At 48.6% G+C, this 16,541-nt stretch overlaps 1 protein-coding gene across 3 annotated transcripts in view; it reads right to left on the bottom strand.

Annotated features, from left to right (window-relative positions):
• The window catches only part of LOC135010247 (gastrula zinc finger protein XlCGF48.2-like), a 38,670-nt gene extending 36,046 nt beyond the window's left edge, over positions 1 to 2,624 (bottom strand). For 2 of the 3 annotated variants that reach the window (XM_063952339.1, XM_063952340.1), the window contains exons 1-2: positions 2,517 to 2,624; positions 733 to 891 (exon numbers count right to left, since the gene is read on the bottom strand). In XM_063952339.1, coding sequence (XP_063808409.1) covers positions 733 to 891; positions 2,517 to 2,594 — 237 coding nt within the window. In that variant the 5' untranslated portion in view covers positions 2,595 to 2,624. Of the gene's footprint in view, positions 1 to 732; positions 892 to 2,443 lie in introns of all 3 variants that reach the window. The other variant, XM_063952342.1, reaches the window with a different exon arrangement.
• Between the last annotated feature and the right edge of the window lie 13,917 nt (positions 2,625 to 16,541).

The following is a 16,541-nucleotide window of genomic DNA, read 5'->3' as shown; positions in this document are numbered from 1 at the left end:
CAGTCACCTCTCCAGTCATCACCCAGACACATCTCCTGGTGTTACTGTATAATGCCCCATTCCCAGCAGTCACCTCTCCAGTCATCACCCAGACACGTCCCCTGGTGTTACTGTATAAGGACCCATTCCCAGCAGTCACCTCTCCAGTCATCACCCAGACACGTCCCCTGGTGTTACTGTATAATGACCCATTCCCAGCAGTCACCTCTCCAGTCATCACCCAGACACATCCCCTGCTGTTACTGTATAATGCACCATTCCCAGCAGTCACCTCTCCAGTCATCACCCAGAAACATCCCCTGGTGTTACTGTATAATGTCCCATTCCCAGCAGTCACCTCTCCAGTCATCACCCAGACACATCCCCTGGTGTTACTGTATAATGTCCCATTCCCAGCAGTCACCTCTCCAGTCATCACCCAGACACGTCCCCTGGTGTTACTGTATAATGCCCCATTCCCAGCAGTCACCTCTCCAGTCATCACCCAGACACGTCCCCTGGTGTTACTGTATAATGCCCCATTCCCAGCAGTCACCTCTCCAGTCATCACCCAGACACGTTCCCTGGTGTTACTGTATAATGTCCCATTCCCAGCAGTCACCTCTCCAGTCATCACCCAGACACATCCCCTGGTGTTACTGTATAATGCCCATTCCCAGCAGTCACCTCTCCAGTCATCACCCAGACACATCCCCTGGTGTTACTGTATAATGCCCCATTCCCAGTAGTCACCTCTCCAGATGGCTGCTGAATGATCTTGTTGGTGAGTTCCAGGATCTTCTGGTCATCGTCCCTCTCATGTATCTGTGACTGAGGTGGAGGCACCGTGATGGAGGCACAGCTAATGGTTGTCAGATGGTCAAGGAATGTCTTCTTCACTACTGTGTAACCCTGTGTATTGATAGAGACAACGTTGAAAGTAAATTAATTAGTTTGCCTATTTGAAGTTACACTTTTTAGGGAATACCTGCAAAAAACACAACAGTGTAATATATGAGGACAACTCCAATCTTACATGGAACCATTTCCTGTATACAGGATAGTGGAGTGTATATAGCACGTCTCCCGCCATCCTCAGTGGGCCCAGCACTCAGTGTCCTCGGTATATGGTCGGCACCCACAGATGAATCACGTGCCTTGGACAGAGTAGTGCAGACAGTAAGATGATGATGTGGAGGGAGCTGGAGGAAAACAGAGGACTGAGAACAGCCGCCCACTGAGAGTGGTGGAGATGCAGGAGAGGTAACACTGTGATACTACTGTTTCTGTAAAGGATCCACAGAGGCTGGAGGTCACACCTCATATTACCAGCTACATCCAAATGTACAAACCTTTTATTAATTATCCTGAATATGTCTAAATAGGTGCATCCTGGAGTCCAGAATCATAAGAAGTGGAGCCTCCCAGATCCACTCACCTCCCCAGTCATCTCCCTGTATTATTACTAAACAGTATATATAAGTGATGTCACTGTGAATCTCCCAGATCCCCTCACCTCCCCAGTCATGTCCCTGTATTATTACTATAGATATAAGTGATGTCAGTGTGAATCTCCCAGATCCCATCACCTCCCCAGTCATGTCCCTGTATTATTACTATAGATCTATAATGGCACTATGAAACTCCCAGATCCCTTCACCTCCCCAGTCATGTCCCTGTATTATTACTATAGATGTAAATTACGTTACTGTGACACTTCCAGATCCCTTCACCTCCCCAGTCTAGTCCCTGTATTACTACTATAGATATGTGATGTTACTGTGACGCTCCCAGATCCCCTCACCTCCCCAGTCATGTCCCTGTATAATTACTATAGATATAAGTGATGTCACTGTGACACTCCCAGATCCCCTCACATCCCCAGTCATGTCCCTGTATTATTACTATAGATATATGTTATGTCACTGTGACGCTCCCATATCCACTCACCTCCCCAACCATGTCCTTGTATTATTACTATAGGTATTAGTGATGTCACTGTGACACTCCCAGATCCCATCACCTCCTCAGTCATGTCCCTGTATTATTACTATAGATGTAAATGGCGTCACTGTGACACTGCCAGATCCCCTCACCTCCCCAGTCATGTCCCGGTATTATTACTGTAGATATATGTGATGTCATTGTGACGTTCCCAGATCCCCTAACCTCTACAGTCATGTCCCTTTATTATTACTACAGATAGAAGTGATGTCACTGTGATACTCCCAGATCCTCTCACCTCCCCAGTCATGTCATTGTATTATTACTATAGATAGAAGTGATGTCACTGTGACACTCCCAGATCCCCTCACCTCCCCAGTCATGTCCCTGCATTATTACTCTAGGTATAAGTGATGTCACTGTGACACTGCCAGATCCCCTCACCTCCCCAGTCATGTCCCTGTATTATTATTATTATAGATGTAAATGACGTCACTGTGACACTCCCAGATCCACTCACCTCCTTAGTCATGTCCCGGTATTATTACTATAGATAGAAGTGATGTCATTGTGACACTCCCAGATCCCCTCACCTCCCCAGTCAGCAGGTGGACGATCTCCAGGGTGAGATGTAATATCCTCTCATTTGTGTGACTCCGGTCCATGTCCATCCTCAAAGTCTCTGGATCCGCACCACGTAATTATCTAGAAATAAATATAATAATTAAAATAATTAACATAACATCACATTAAACACATGTAACATATTCAAATATCTGACCATTTATATCAGTAGAAGGAGCATAAGCCTGAGTACTAATCAGATGACGTTCTGGTATATAACAATATATAGCAGCAGCCTCTCACAGTGTGATAGTGAAAGTACTACAGTGGACGTATACACATCACCAACATTGGGTCACACTAGTGTCTGGCGTGGATGACATCTCTATAGTAATATATAGACAGCTGCATTATGCTCTGATAGACAATCCCACTACCAGTAACTATCTATATGGGCCGTAACATTTCTGAAGCACCCTCTTCATGCCTCACTCATTGCTGTGTCCCCTCTCTACATCCTGGGCTCCCCGCGCTCTATTCTGATTGGCTGCACCAGGAAACAGTAAATAGTTAAAGAATGTGGGAGGAGACAGGCAGGGTCTCTATGATCTCACTTCAGAAAGGATCTGGGCAACAGGAATCCCCTGCTATGTGCGCACCTGCAAATGTATTACTACACTCTTTATCCTCTCATTTCACGATTAATATGTTGTGTGATATTATTTACCCCCAGGTAGTGAGCAGAAGGGACAAAAATAGGATTTTGATATCTACCGGTAAATCCTTTTCTCATAGTCCATAAGGGATATTGGGGACACATTAGTACGATAGGGTATAGACGGGGTCCAAAGGAGCCAGTGCACTTTACATTTCTTCAACTGGGTGTGCTGGCTCCTCCCCTCTATGCTTCCTCTCACAGGCAGTTATAGGTAAAACTATCTGTGTATGTTCCTTCTCTCAAGAAATGACATACTTGAGAGAAGGAACATAATAATAAGTGTGGTGAGATTTACACACCAGCACACCATAACATAACTTGGCCAGCAACAGCTGGCAACATAAACAGCAACAGCTGAAGAGGTAACACATAACAGAGAATCTGCAGAAAGTCACAGCACAGAGGCGGGCGCCCAATATCCCTTAGGGACTACAACAAAAGGATTTACCGGTAGGTAATTAAAAAAAGTATTTTAATTACCTACCTGTAAATCCTTTTTATTCGTAGTCCGTAGAGGATGCCGGGGTCCACATTAGTACCATGGGCTATAGACGGGTCCCCCAGGAGCCATTGGCACTTTAAGAATTTGAGAGTGTGGGCTGGCCCCTCCCTCTACGCCCCTCCTACCAGACTCAGTCTAGAAACTGTGCCCAAGGAGATGGACATCTTCGAGAGAAGGATTATACACAGATAGGGGCGAGATTCATACCAGCTCACACATACAGGGCACATCAAGCTAACGAGCTTGAAAACCTTCAGCAACAGCTGAAACATTACTTACCAAGTAATAATAGGATTTTGATACCTACTGGTAAATCCTTTTCTCTTAGTCCGTAGAGGATGCTGAGGACACTTCAAGAACCATGGGGGTATAGACGGGATCCACAGGAGACATGGGCACTTTAAGACTTTGAAGGGATGTGAACTGGCTCCTCCCTCTATGCCCCTCCTCCAGACTCCAGTTATAGGAACTGTGCCCAGGGAGATGGACATTTCGAGGAAAAAGATTTATTGTTAAGCTAAGGTGAGAGCTCACACCACAAACACGCCGTACAACATGGCATTTAACAGAAACTCCAGTCAACGGCATGAACCATGTCAGCAACAGGCTGACTATAACAGAAACACAACCTGTGTGTAAACATAATTAATAACTAATAACTGCAGATAGAGTCCGCACTGGGACAGGCGCCCAGCATCCTCTACGGACTAAGAGAAAAGGATTTACCGGTAGATATCAAAATCCTATTTTCTCTTACGTCCTAGAGGATGCTGGGGACACTTCAAGAACCATGTGGTTTATACCAAAGGTCTAGAACGGGCGGGAGAGTGCGGATGACTCTGCAGCACCGATTGACCAAACATGAGGTCCTCATCAGCCAGGGTATCAAACTTATAAAATTTTGCAAAAGTGTTTGAACCCGACCAAGTAGCTGCTCGGCAGAGTTGTAATGCCGAGACTCCACGGGCAGCCGCCCAGGATGAGCCCACTTTCCTGGTAGAGTGGGCCTTCACTGATTTCGGTAACGGCAATCCAGCCGTAGAATGAGCATGCTGAATCGTATTGCAGATCCAGCGCGCAATAGTCTGCTTTGAAGCAGTCGTTCCAATCTTGTTGGCAGCATACAGGATAAACAAGGTTTCCATTTTCCTAAGTTGTGCCGTTCTGGCAACATAAATCTTCAAGGCCCTGACAACATTGAGAGATTTTGACTCCGCGAAGGCGTCAGTAGCCACTGGCACCACAATAGGCTGGTTCATGTGGAACGATGAAACCACCTACAGCAGAAATTGTTGACGAATCCTCAACTCCGTTCTATCCTCATGGAAGATTAAATAAGGGCTCTTGTGAGACAAAGCCGCTAACTCAGACAACCGCCTTGCGGATGCTAAGGCCAATAGCATGACCACTTTCCAAGTGAGAAATTTCAACTCAACCTTCTGTAAAGGTTCAAACCAATGTGACTGAAGAAAATGCAACACCACGTTAAGATCCCATGGTGCCACTAGGGGCACAAATGGAGGTTGGATGTGCAAAACTCCTTTCACGAAAGTCTGAACTTCTGGAAGGAAGGCCAATTGTTTTTGAAAGAAAACCGATAAGGCCGAAATTTGTACTTTAAATCGAGCCTAACTTTGGGCCCGCATCAACACCTGCTTGCAGGAAATGGAGAAAACGCCCCAGCTGAAATTCTTCCGTAGGAGCCTTCTTGGATTCACACCAAGACACATATTTTCTCCAAATACGGTGATAATGGTTAGACATTACTACTTTTCTAGCTTGAAGAAGTGTGGGAATGACTTCACTGGAAATACCCTTTCGGCAAGGATCCGGCGTTCAACCGCCAAGCCATCAAACGTAGCCGCAGTAAGACGTGATATACGCACGGCCCCTGCTGTAACAGATCCTCTCGTAGCGGAAGAGGCCAGGGATCTCTTAAGAGTAATTCCTGAAGATCTGGATACCAAGCCCTCCTTGGCCAGTCCAGAACAATGACGATCGCCTGAACCTTTGTTCTTCTTATGATCTTTAGCACCTTTGGAATGAGTGGAAGCGGAGGGAACACGTACACCGACTGAAACACCCATGGTGTCACCAGCGCGTCCACTGCTATTGCTTGAGGATCCCTCGACCTGGAACAATATCTCTGAAGTTTCTTGTTGAGGCGAGACGCCATCATACTATTTGAGGAATTCCCCAAAGAATTGTCACCTCTGTGAAGACCTCTTGATGAAGACCCCACTCTCCTGGATGGAGATCGTGTCTGCTGAGGAAGTCTGCTTCCCAGTTGTCCACTCCTGGAATGAAGATTGCTGACAGAGCGCTTGTATGTCTTTCCGCCCAGCGGAGAACTTTTGTGGCCTCTACCATTGCCGCCCTGCTCTTCGTTCCACCCTGGCAGTTTATGTGCGCCACTGCTGTTATGTTGTCCGAACGTATTAGGACGGGCAGCTTGCGAAGAAGACGTTCCGCTTGAAAAAGGCCGTTATAAACGTTCAGGATTTAAGGGCCATTTACGTGTAAACAAACTTCCTGGCTTGACCATTTTCCCTGGAAGGTTTCCCCCTGTGTGACTGCTCCCCAGCCTCGGTGACTCGCATCCGTGGTTACTAGGATTCAGTCCTGGATTCTGAACCTGCGTCCCTCTAGGGGGTGAGGGGTGTGCAGCCACCACAGGAGTGAGATTCTGGTCTTGGAGGACAGGATTATTTTCCGGTGCATGTGCAGATGGGATCCGGACCACTTGTCCAATAGGTCCCACTGAAACACTCTGGCATGGAATCTACCAAATTGAATGGCCTCGTAGGCCGCCCAGCAATCGAGTGCATTGATGGACTGATACTCTCGCTGGTTTCAGAATTTGTTTGACCAAACCCTGAATTTCCAGAGCCTTCTCTTCTGGAAGAAAAACTCTGTAGTTTTGTGTCCAGAATCATTCCCAAAAACGACAGCCGTTTCGTCGGATTCAACTGTGACTTCGGCAAGTTTAGGGGCCAACCATGTTGCTGCAGAACTGTCAGGGAGAGCGCAATGTCCTGCTCCAGCTTGTCTTTGGATCTCGCCATTATCAGGAGATCATCCAAGTAAGGGACAATTGTGACTCCTTGTCTGCGAAGGAGAACCATCATTTCCGCCATTACCTTGGTGAAAATCCTCGGAGCCGTGGACAGACCAAATGGCAACGTCTGAAATTGGTAATGACAATCCTAAATAGCAAACCTCGGGTAAGCCTGATGCGGAGGATATATGGGGACGTGTAAGTAGGCATCCTTTATGTCGACCAACACGCCTTCCTCCAGACTGGAGATCACCGCTCAGGGAGATTCCATCTTGAATTTGAATTTTCTTAGGTAAAGATTGAGGGACTTTAGGTTCAGAATTGGTCTGACCGAGCCCTCCGGTTTCAGGACCACAAACAGGCTTGAATAAAAGCCTTCTCCCTATTGTGACAGGGGAACCCTGATAATGACCTGATTTAGTCACAACTTCTGTATTGCATCGCATACAGCCTTCCTGTCCGGAAGAGAAACTGGTAAGGCCGATTTGAAAAATCGGTGAGGGGAACGTCTTGAAACTTCAGTTTGTTCCCCTGGGACACTGGCCCTCATTCCGAGTTGTTCGCTCTGTATTTTTCATCGCATCGCAATGAAAATCCGCTTAGTACGCATGCGCAATGTTCGCACTGCGACTGCGCCAAGTAACTTTGCTATGAAGAAAGTAATTTTACTCACGGCTTTTTCTTCGCTCCGGCGATCGTAGTGTGATTGACAGGAAATGGGTGTTACTGGGCGGAAGCACGGCGTTTTATGGGCGTGTGGCTGAAAACGCTACCGTTTCCGGAAAAAACGCAGGAGTGGCCGGAGAAACGGTGGGAGTGTCTGGGCGAACGCTGGGTGTGTTTGTGACGTCAACCAGGAACGACAAGCACTGAACTGATCGCACAGGCAGAGTAAGTCTGAAGCTACTCTAAAACTGCTACGAGGTTTGTGATCGCAATATTGCGATTACCTCAGTCGCACTTTTAAGAAGCTAAGATACACTCCCAGTAGGCGTAGGCTTAGCGTGTGTAACTCTGCTACATTCTCCTTGTGACCGATCAACTCGGAATGAGGGCCACTATTTCTAAAACCCATGGGTCCAGGGCCGAACGAGCCCAGAATTGACTGAAGAGTGTCACAACTGAGGGCTGATGACGGTGACTGGAAGCCTCAATTGTAGGGGCTGACTGGTACCGGAATGTAGGAGGAGAGAGTGGACTCCTAGACATGCGCACAGTAGTAGTAATAGAAGCCTGAAGGCGTGACCACGACAACTGAAATAACTTTGAAGGTTTTTATTAAATAAAAAGTCAAATAAGGTGCATTGAAATAATACTGTCACAAGGGATAAAGAACATACTGCTGGTTGAGACCAGTAATCCGAAATGAATAAAAAGTTCTGTATAAAGCTTGAGGACTCAGGTGAGGATTAACGTGATGATGAGGATGATTTGTGAAGCTGTAAATAATGTGAGTGTTCGTGAGTAAACAGAAGATGAAGCTGAAGTTTGCAGGTAAATGGGAAATGAAACTGGGGTTCGCTGATAAATAAGAAATAAGGCTGGGGTTCGCTGGTAAATAAGAAATGAGGCTGGGGTTCGCTGGTAAATAAGAAATGAGGCTGGGGTTCGCTGGTAAATAAGAAATGAGGCTGGGGTTCACTGATAAATAAGAAATGAGGCTGGGGTTCGCTGGTAAATAAGAAGTGAGGCTGGGGTTCGCTGGTAATTGAGAAATGTAATACCGCTTTCACATCGCTAATGCCGGATCCCACCCGGTAAAAGAAACGTGTCCTTACCGGGTGGGATCCGGCATTTGCTCCCTTCTGCTGGCTTTCCGACCCGGCAATATACCGGGTCGGTTGCCATAGCAGCGGGGGAACGCAGCAGCAGCAGGGGCGGGGGTGGAGGCGGCGCTGGGAGATGAGCTCATCTCCTGCGCCGCCTCTCCCTATGCTGTGAATGGGAACCGTGTCGCATCGACACGGCTCCCATTCACACCGCACCTGACCCGGTAATCAACCCGGGTATAATCCTTCTTTTATACCGGGTTGAATTACCGGGTCAGGCGACCCGCTAATTCAGAGAAAGTGCTTTCACATCGCACACTGACCCGTGTCGACACGGCAATTTGCCGTGTCGATACCGGGTTATTTGTGCGATGTGAAAGGGGTATAAATGAAGAGTGGCTGCTGGGAAGCCGGAGTATACACACTACTTAGCACTGGATGCGGGAACACAGAGAAGCAGGCTGCTCACCAAGCTGGATACAGGAGAGCTGGAATGCACCGCAGGAGGAAACCACTGGAGAGTCAGGCTGAGCTGCAGAGAGAGTCCACAGAGAACTGCACACTGGAGTAGCTGAAGGAAACAGAAGCACTGACAATCTTCTGGGTGTGAATCCAGGATATTTATACCCACAGCTTAGCAGGGATTGGTGGGCAATTAGGCTCCAGCACTGTCAGCACTGCGGATAGGAGGAACAATGTCATGTGATGAAGTCCAACATGGCTGCGCCCATGAACACACACACACAGAAGGGGAACAAAGTACTTTAGCCATGTAAAAATGGCGGCGGAGGCCGCAACAGCAGAGCTTCATGCACCCAGATGCACACAGCGGCCACAGGAATGGCAAAGACACATGGAGGACGTGTATCCAGGATAGGTCCTCGGATGCGGCGGTGACGGCCGCGGCGGGGCAGAGAGCACCGCACTTCCGTGAGTACACATACCCGGGTGGATGCTAAGACCAGCGCTGCAGGCCACAACCAAGGTTAAAGCCTGGCCCTAGCCTGCTGAGCCAACCTCAGGAGGCACCTAACGGGCAGAAAATGGCGTCTCAGTACCCGGATCGTGACAAAGAGCTTGAGACGTGCCCCCACCGGTGCGGACTCCCGCAGAGGAGCCCCAGCGTCATGCGGTGGATTTGGCAGAAGCCGGGGAGGACTTCTGCTCCTGGGAACCTGCCACGGCCGGAGATCTTTTACCTTTTCCCCTTCCTCTATTGGCAAGGAAGGAATAACCTCTGCCTTTTTTGTATTTATTTGGCCGAAAGTACTGTATCTGAAAGTGGTGAGCTTTCTTTTGTTGTGGAGGAACATAAGGCAAAAATGACGACTTACCCACGGTAGCAGTAGATACCAAACCAGTGAGACCCTCACCAAACAAGACACTACCGTTATATGGGAGAGACTCCATAGCTTTCTTAGAGTCAGCATCAGCATTCCATTGATGAATCCATAATGCCCACCTAGCTGAAATTGCCAAGGCATTGGCTCTTGATCCCAAAATGACAATATCTCTCGCCGCCTCCTTTAGGTAGGCCGCAGCGTCCCTGATATAACCAAAAGTTAACAGGATGCTATCCCTATCTAGGGTATCTATATCAGATGACAAGTTATCTGCCCACTTTTCAATAGCAGTGCTCACCCACGCCGATGCAATGGCCGGTCTGAGCAGCGTACCTGTGGCGACGTAAATGGATTTTAACGTATTCTCCTGTCTACGATCCGCAGGATCCTTAAGGGCTGCAGTGTCAGGAGACAGTAAAGCCACCCTTTTAGACAACCGTGATAGGACCTTGTCCACAATGGGGAAGCACCTGACCTGATGATTCCCACTTATATCTATCCGCAGAGGGGAACGGATACGCCACCTGAATCCTTTTGGGAATCAGAAACTTTTTGTCAGGATTTTCCTACATTTTTTCAAAAAAGGTATTCAGTTCATGAGAGGGCGGAAATGTTACCTCAGGTTTCTTTCCCTTAAACATACAGACCCTAGTATCAGGAACAGCAGGGTCCTCAGTGATATGTAACATGTCTTTTATTGCCACAATCATGTACTGAATGTTCTTTTACAATTTTGGGTCTAATCTGGTATCACTATAGTCGACACCGGAGTCAGTGTCCGTGTCGGTATCTGTGTCTGCCAACTGAGCAAATGAACGTTTGTGTGACCCCGAGGGGTCCGGACCTGTGATAACACATCCTCCACAGATTTCTTCCATGCCTGGTTCTGAGATTCAGATTTATCCAATCTCTTATTAATAAGAGCCACATTAGCATTCAAGGTATTCAACAGATTTACCCAATCAGGAGTCGGTGGTGCTGACAGGGTCACTCCCACAGCCGTTTCTCTCCCTACCACAGTCTCCTCCTGGGAAGAGCACTCCGTCTCAGACATGCCGACACACTTGTACCGACACCCACAGACACACTGGGCAACTAGGGGACAGACCCGCAGTAAAGCCTGTCAGAGAAACACAGAGGGAGTTTGCCAGCTCACAACCCAGCGCTCAATCCCAGATCTGAACCTTTAATATAAAGCCCCAGACCAATAGAGCTTTTATATTTGCACCAAATTATGTACCCCCCCCCCCCCCCCCGTTTTGCACCCTGTTACTTGTATAGCAGTGTTTGGAGGAGAGGACCAGCATCTCTGCAGCTTCTGTGAAGAGAAAATGGCGCTGATGAGAGCTGTGAGAGCTAAGCCCCGCCCCCTTAATGGGGCACGCTTCAGCCCCGCTATTTTCTTAATATAATATACTGGCGGGGGTTCGGATTTTGTGCCCAGGCACTATATACCACTTTTGCCAGCCTGAAAATGAGGATTTTATGCTGCCCAGGGCGCCCGCGCCCTGCACCCTGTCGTGCCGCTGTGTGTGTGGGAGCATGGCGCGCAGCGGGATCGCTGTGCGGTACCTCAGAAAGCCGTCACTGAAGTCTTCTGTCTTCTTCTACTCACCTGTCTTCTGACTTCTGGCTCTGCAAGGCGGGTGACGGCGGGCTCTGGGAGTGAACCCCTAGGCGTTCCTAATGTTCCAAACCCTCAGGAGCTAATGGTGTCCTGTAACCAAGAAGCAGAGCCTTTAAACTCATTAGAAGTAGGTCTGACTTCTCTCCCCTAAGTCCCACGATGGAGGGAGACTGTTGCCAGCAGCGCTCCCTGAAAATAAAAAAACCTAACAAAGTCTTTTCAGAGAAACTCAGTAGAGCTCCCCTGTATGTGACCAGTCTCCCTGGGCACAATTCTAAAACTGGAGTCTGGAGGAGGGGCATAGAGAGAGGAACCAGTTCACACCCCTTCAAAGTCTAAAAGTGCCCATGTCTCCTGCGGATCCCGTCTATACCCTGTGGTTCTTGAAGTGTCCCCAGCATCCTCTAGGACGTATGAGAAAATGCCGTACATAACTAACAACAAAGTTGTACTGAACCAGATAACAACTGCAGGAAAACGAAGCGCTGGGCGGGCGCCCAGCATCCTCTACGGACTACGAGAAAAGGATTTACCGGTAGGTAATTAAAATCCTATTTTCTCTTACGTCCTAGAGGATGCTGGGGTCCATATTAGTACCATGGGGATGTATCAAAGTTCCCAGAATGAGAGGGAGAGCGCGGAGGCTCCTGCAGAACTGATTGACTGAACTTCAGATCATCAGAGGCCAAAGTATCGAACTTGTAGAACTTTGCAAACGTGTTCGTCCCAGACCAAGTTGCTGCTCGGCAAAGCTGTAATGCCGAGACACCCCGGGCAGCCGCCCAGGAAAACCCCACCTTATGAGTAGAGTGGGCCTTAACAGACTTAGGACACGGCAATCCTGCCGTAGAATATGCATGCTGGATAGTGACCCTGATCCAGCGAGAAATTGTCTGCTTAGAAGCAGGACACCCAATTATTGGGGGATTATATAGGACAAAAAGAGAGTAAAATTTTCTGTGATGAGCTCCTTTTCACATATATCTTCAGAGCCCTTAGCACATCTAAGGACTTAGATGAAATTGAGGAGTCAGCAGCAACTGGCACCACAATAGGTTGGTTGATATGAAATGCCGACACAACCTTCAGAAGAAACTGCCGACGCGTCCGGAGCTCAGCTCTATCTGCATGAAAGATCAAGTAGGGGCTCTTACAAGACAAAGCCCCCAACTCCGACACACGTCTAGCAGAAGCTAAGGCCAACAAAGTGACAGCCTTCCACGTAAGAAACTTGACCTCAAGCTCTTGCAGAGGCTCAAACCAGTTAGACTGGAGAAACTGCAACATCACGTTAAGATCCGTGGCGCCGCAGGCGGTACAAGGGGAGGCTGGATGTGCAGAACTCCCTTCAAAAAGGTCTGAACCTCAAGGAGGGCAGCCAATTGTTACTGGAAGAAAATGGATAGGGCTGAAATCTGGACCTTCACAGATCCCAACCTCAGGCCTGCAGGAAGAGGAGAAACCGTCCCAGTTGAAACTCCACCGTAGGAAACCTCTTGGACTCACACCAAGACACATTTTTTCCAAATACGATGGTAATGTATCAGAATAGGAATAACTTTGTTCGGAATGCCCTTCCAAGCTAGTATCAGGAGTTCAACCTCCATGCCGTCAGACGTAGCTGTTGTAAGTCCTGATAATCGAACAGCCCCTGCTGCAACAGGTCCTCTCGAAGAGGAAGGGGCCTCTGCTCTTCTTGTAGTAGATCCAGAAGGTCCGCGTACCAAGCCCTTCTCGGCCAGTCTGGAGCAATGAGGATCGCTGGAACCCTTGTTCTCCTTATGAGCTTTAAGATTCTTGGGATGAGTGGGAGTAGTGGAAACACGTACACCGACTGGAACACCCACGGAGACACCACGCTGTCCACTGCCACTGCCTGTGGGTCCTTCGACCTGGAACAATAACGTCAAAGCGTCTTGTTGAGACGAGAGGCCATCATGTCTATTTGGGGTAATCCCCAAAGGTCTGTTATGTGTTGGAGAGTGTGAGGCAGCTCCAGGGCGGGATCACTAGCAGTAGATGGCACCCGGAGCTGGGGGAGGGGCTACAGGTCAAGCACCTTATCCCCTATGCTGGTCCTCACCACCGGGTACTATGGAGCCTTATTAAAATGGATATTTTACTTATCCAACCTGTGCTTCCATGCCCTGGCGGGTATAGAGGGGTCCCTGCACGGCCACAGTATCCATGCCAGCGCCGCGATCCGTCTCCTTAGGCCAAGACCGGAACACGATTTAATGGCGGGTCCCACCTGGGGGACCCTCTTACCTCCTCCCTTAGTAGCAGCCACGCGATCCAGGAGAGCGTCTGCGTTGGTATACCTAGGAACCGTAGCACCTTCGCAGCAAGTACCCAGGAACAGAGCCAACAGGAGTATGCAACGCCGCTGACGTGATGAAACCGTAGCACAGTATGTCACACTGACATATGAAGTCTTCTAAAAAGCTTTTTCAAGGCTGCCTAGCGCCCCCTGTTAGGTTATATAGAGGAGGCACCGCAACACATCCTGGGACAGTCTAAAGCTTTAGCCTGTTGGTGCCTCTGCATCAAGAGCCATCTCTACACCCCGATGAATTCCCTGTGGAACACAGTGTGCCCCGCTGCAGAAATAATAATATCACATATCAGTGTGTGCCGGGTGCTGTGTTATTCCCCCTCATATAGCGGTCCCCTCTCCCCTATATAATACTACTACCACATATCAGTGTGTGTCGGAAGCTGTGTAAATCCTCCTCATATTTCACTGTACAGTCCCCTCTCCCCTATATAATAATACCACATATCAGTGTGTGCCGGGTGCTGTGTTATTCCCCTCATATATCACTGTACGGTCCCCTCTCCCCTATATAATAATACCACATATCATTGTGTGCCGGGAGCTGTGTTATTCCCCCTCATATATCACTGTACGGTCCCCTCTCCCCTATATAATAATAATACCACATATCAGTGTGTGCCGGGAGCTGTGTTATTCCCCCTCAATATCACTGTACAGTCCCCTCTCCCCTATATAATAATAATACCACATATCAGTGTGTGCCGGGGGCTGTGTTATTCCCCATCATTTATCACTGTACGGTCCCCTCTCCCATATATAATAATAATATCACATATCAGTGTGTGCCGGGAGCTGTGTTATTCCCCCTCATATATCACTGTACGGTCCCCTCTCCCCTATATAATAATAATATCACATATCAGTGTGTGCCGGGAGCTGTGTTATTCCCCCTCATATATCACTGTACGGTCCCTTCTCCCCTATATAATAGTATTTTAATTACCTACCAGTAAATCCTTTTCTCGTAGTCCGTAGAGGATGCTGGGGTCCATATTAGTAACAATTAATAATTAGTATAGACGGGTCCACCAGGAGCCATTGACACTAAGAGCTTAAGAGTGTGGGCTGGCTCCTCCCTCTATGCCCCTCCTACCAGACTCAGTCTAGAAACTGTGCCCGAGGAGACGACATACTTCGAGAGAAGGAATTACACAGATAGTGGTGAGATTCATACCAGCTCACACAACATACAAATCTGGCCAACATGCCGGAAAACTCAACAACAGCTGAAACAGTAAATAACGCAGAACTTACCTAGGAACCAGACAGTACTGAACTATGAAACCAACGCAGGAAAACGAAGCGCTGGGCGGGCGCCCAGCATCCTCTATGGACTACGAGAAAAGTATTTACCGGTAGGTAATTAAAATACTATTTTCTCTTACGTCCTAGAGCAGGGGTGGGGAACCTTTTTTCTACCGAGGGCCATTTGGATATTTATAAAATCCTTTGGGGGCCATACAAAAATTTTAAACGTAAAAAAATTACCCTGCCCCCCAGTAGGTCTGCCCCTTAGAGCTACTGTGTGTGCACGCGCCCCAAAAAATGGGTGTGGCCAGTTAAAATGGGAAGTGATACACATATGCCCCCAATAGTGCGGTGCCAGATCCACAATTGCCCCCACAGTGCCAGGTATACAAATGCCCCCCACAGTGCCAGGTATACAGATGTCCCCACAGTGCCAGGTATACAGATGCCCCTCACAGTGACAGGTATACAAATGCCCCCACAGTGCCAGGTATACAGATGCCCCCACAGTGCCAGGTATACAAATGCCCCTCACATTGACAGGTATACAGCCCCCATAGTGCCAGGTATACAGATTCCCCCACAGTGCCAGGTAAACAAATGCCCTCCCCTCCGTGCTGCTTACCGTGGACGCGACGGAGGAGAGCGCGGCTGTCGGGTGAAAGAGTCGTCGTGTAGTACTTCAAATCAGCCGCCGGTTCGAGAGCCAATCAGAGCTCGCGGACTGGCAGCCGCGGCTCCTGATTGGCTCACGGACCGGCGGCTGGTTTGTACTACACGCCGCTGCTCCCATTCTACAGCCGCGCTCTCCTCCGTCTCCCTGTTCTGACAGCTGAGACACGCTGCCGCCCGACTGAGCGGCAGCTTGTCTCACTGACACAAGCTGGTGGGCCGGACCAAACGGCTTCGCGGGCCGGAAGTTCCCCACCCCTGTCCTAGAGGATGCTGGGGTCCATGTTAGTACCATGGGGATGTACCAAAGCTGTTAGTACAGGAGGGAGAGCGTGCAGGCTCCTGCAACACTGCTTGACCAAACTTGAGGTCATCAGAGGCCAAAGTATCGAACTGGTAAAACTTAGCAAACGTGTTCGAACCAGACCAAGTAGCAGCTCGGAAAAGCTGTAAGGCTGAGACACCCAGGGCAGCCGCTCAGGAAGAACCCACTTTACGAGTAGAGTGGGTCTTAACCGATTTCGGACACGGCAATTCTGCCGTAGAATACCCATGCTGGATAGTGAACCTTATCCAGCGCGAAATCGACTGCTTAGAAGCAGGAAACCCAATTTTCTTGGGATCGTAGAGGACAAAGAGAGAGTCAGTTTTTCTATGACGAGCTGTCCTCTTCATATAGATCTTCAAAGCCCTGACAACATCCAAGGCCTTTGAAGCAATTGAGTCAGTAGGCACTGGCACCACAATAGGTTGGTTGATATGGAAAGCCGATACAACCT

Source organism: Pseudophryne corroboree, unplaced genomic scaffold, assembly GCF_028390025.1.
Source record: "Pseudophryne corroboree isolate aPseCor3 unplaced genomic scaffold, aPseCor3.hap2 scaffold_2316, whole genome shotgun sequence".
Classification (NCBI taxonomy): Eukaryota; Metazoa; Chordata; class Amphibia; order Anura; family Myobatrachidae; genus Pseudophryne; species Pseudophryne corroboree.
Note: the sequence above shows the minus strand (reverse complement) of the source record. Positions and strands in the feature narration are given on the sequence as shown.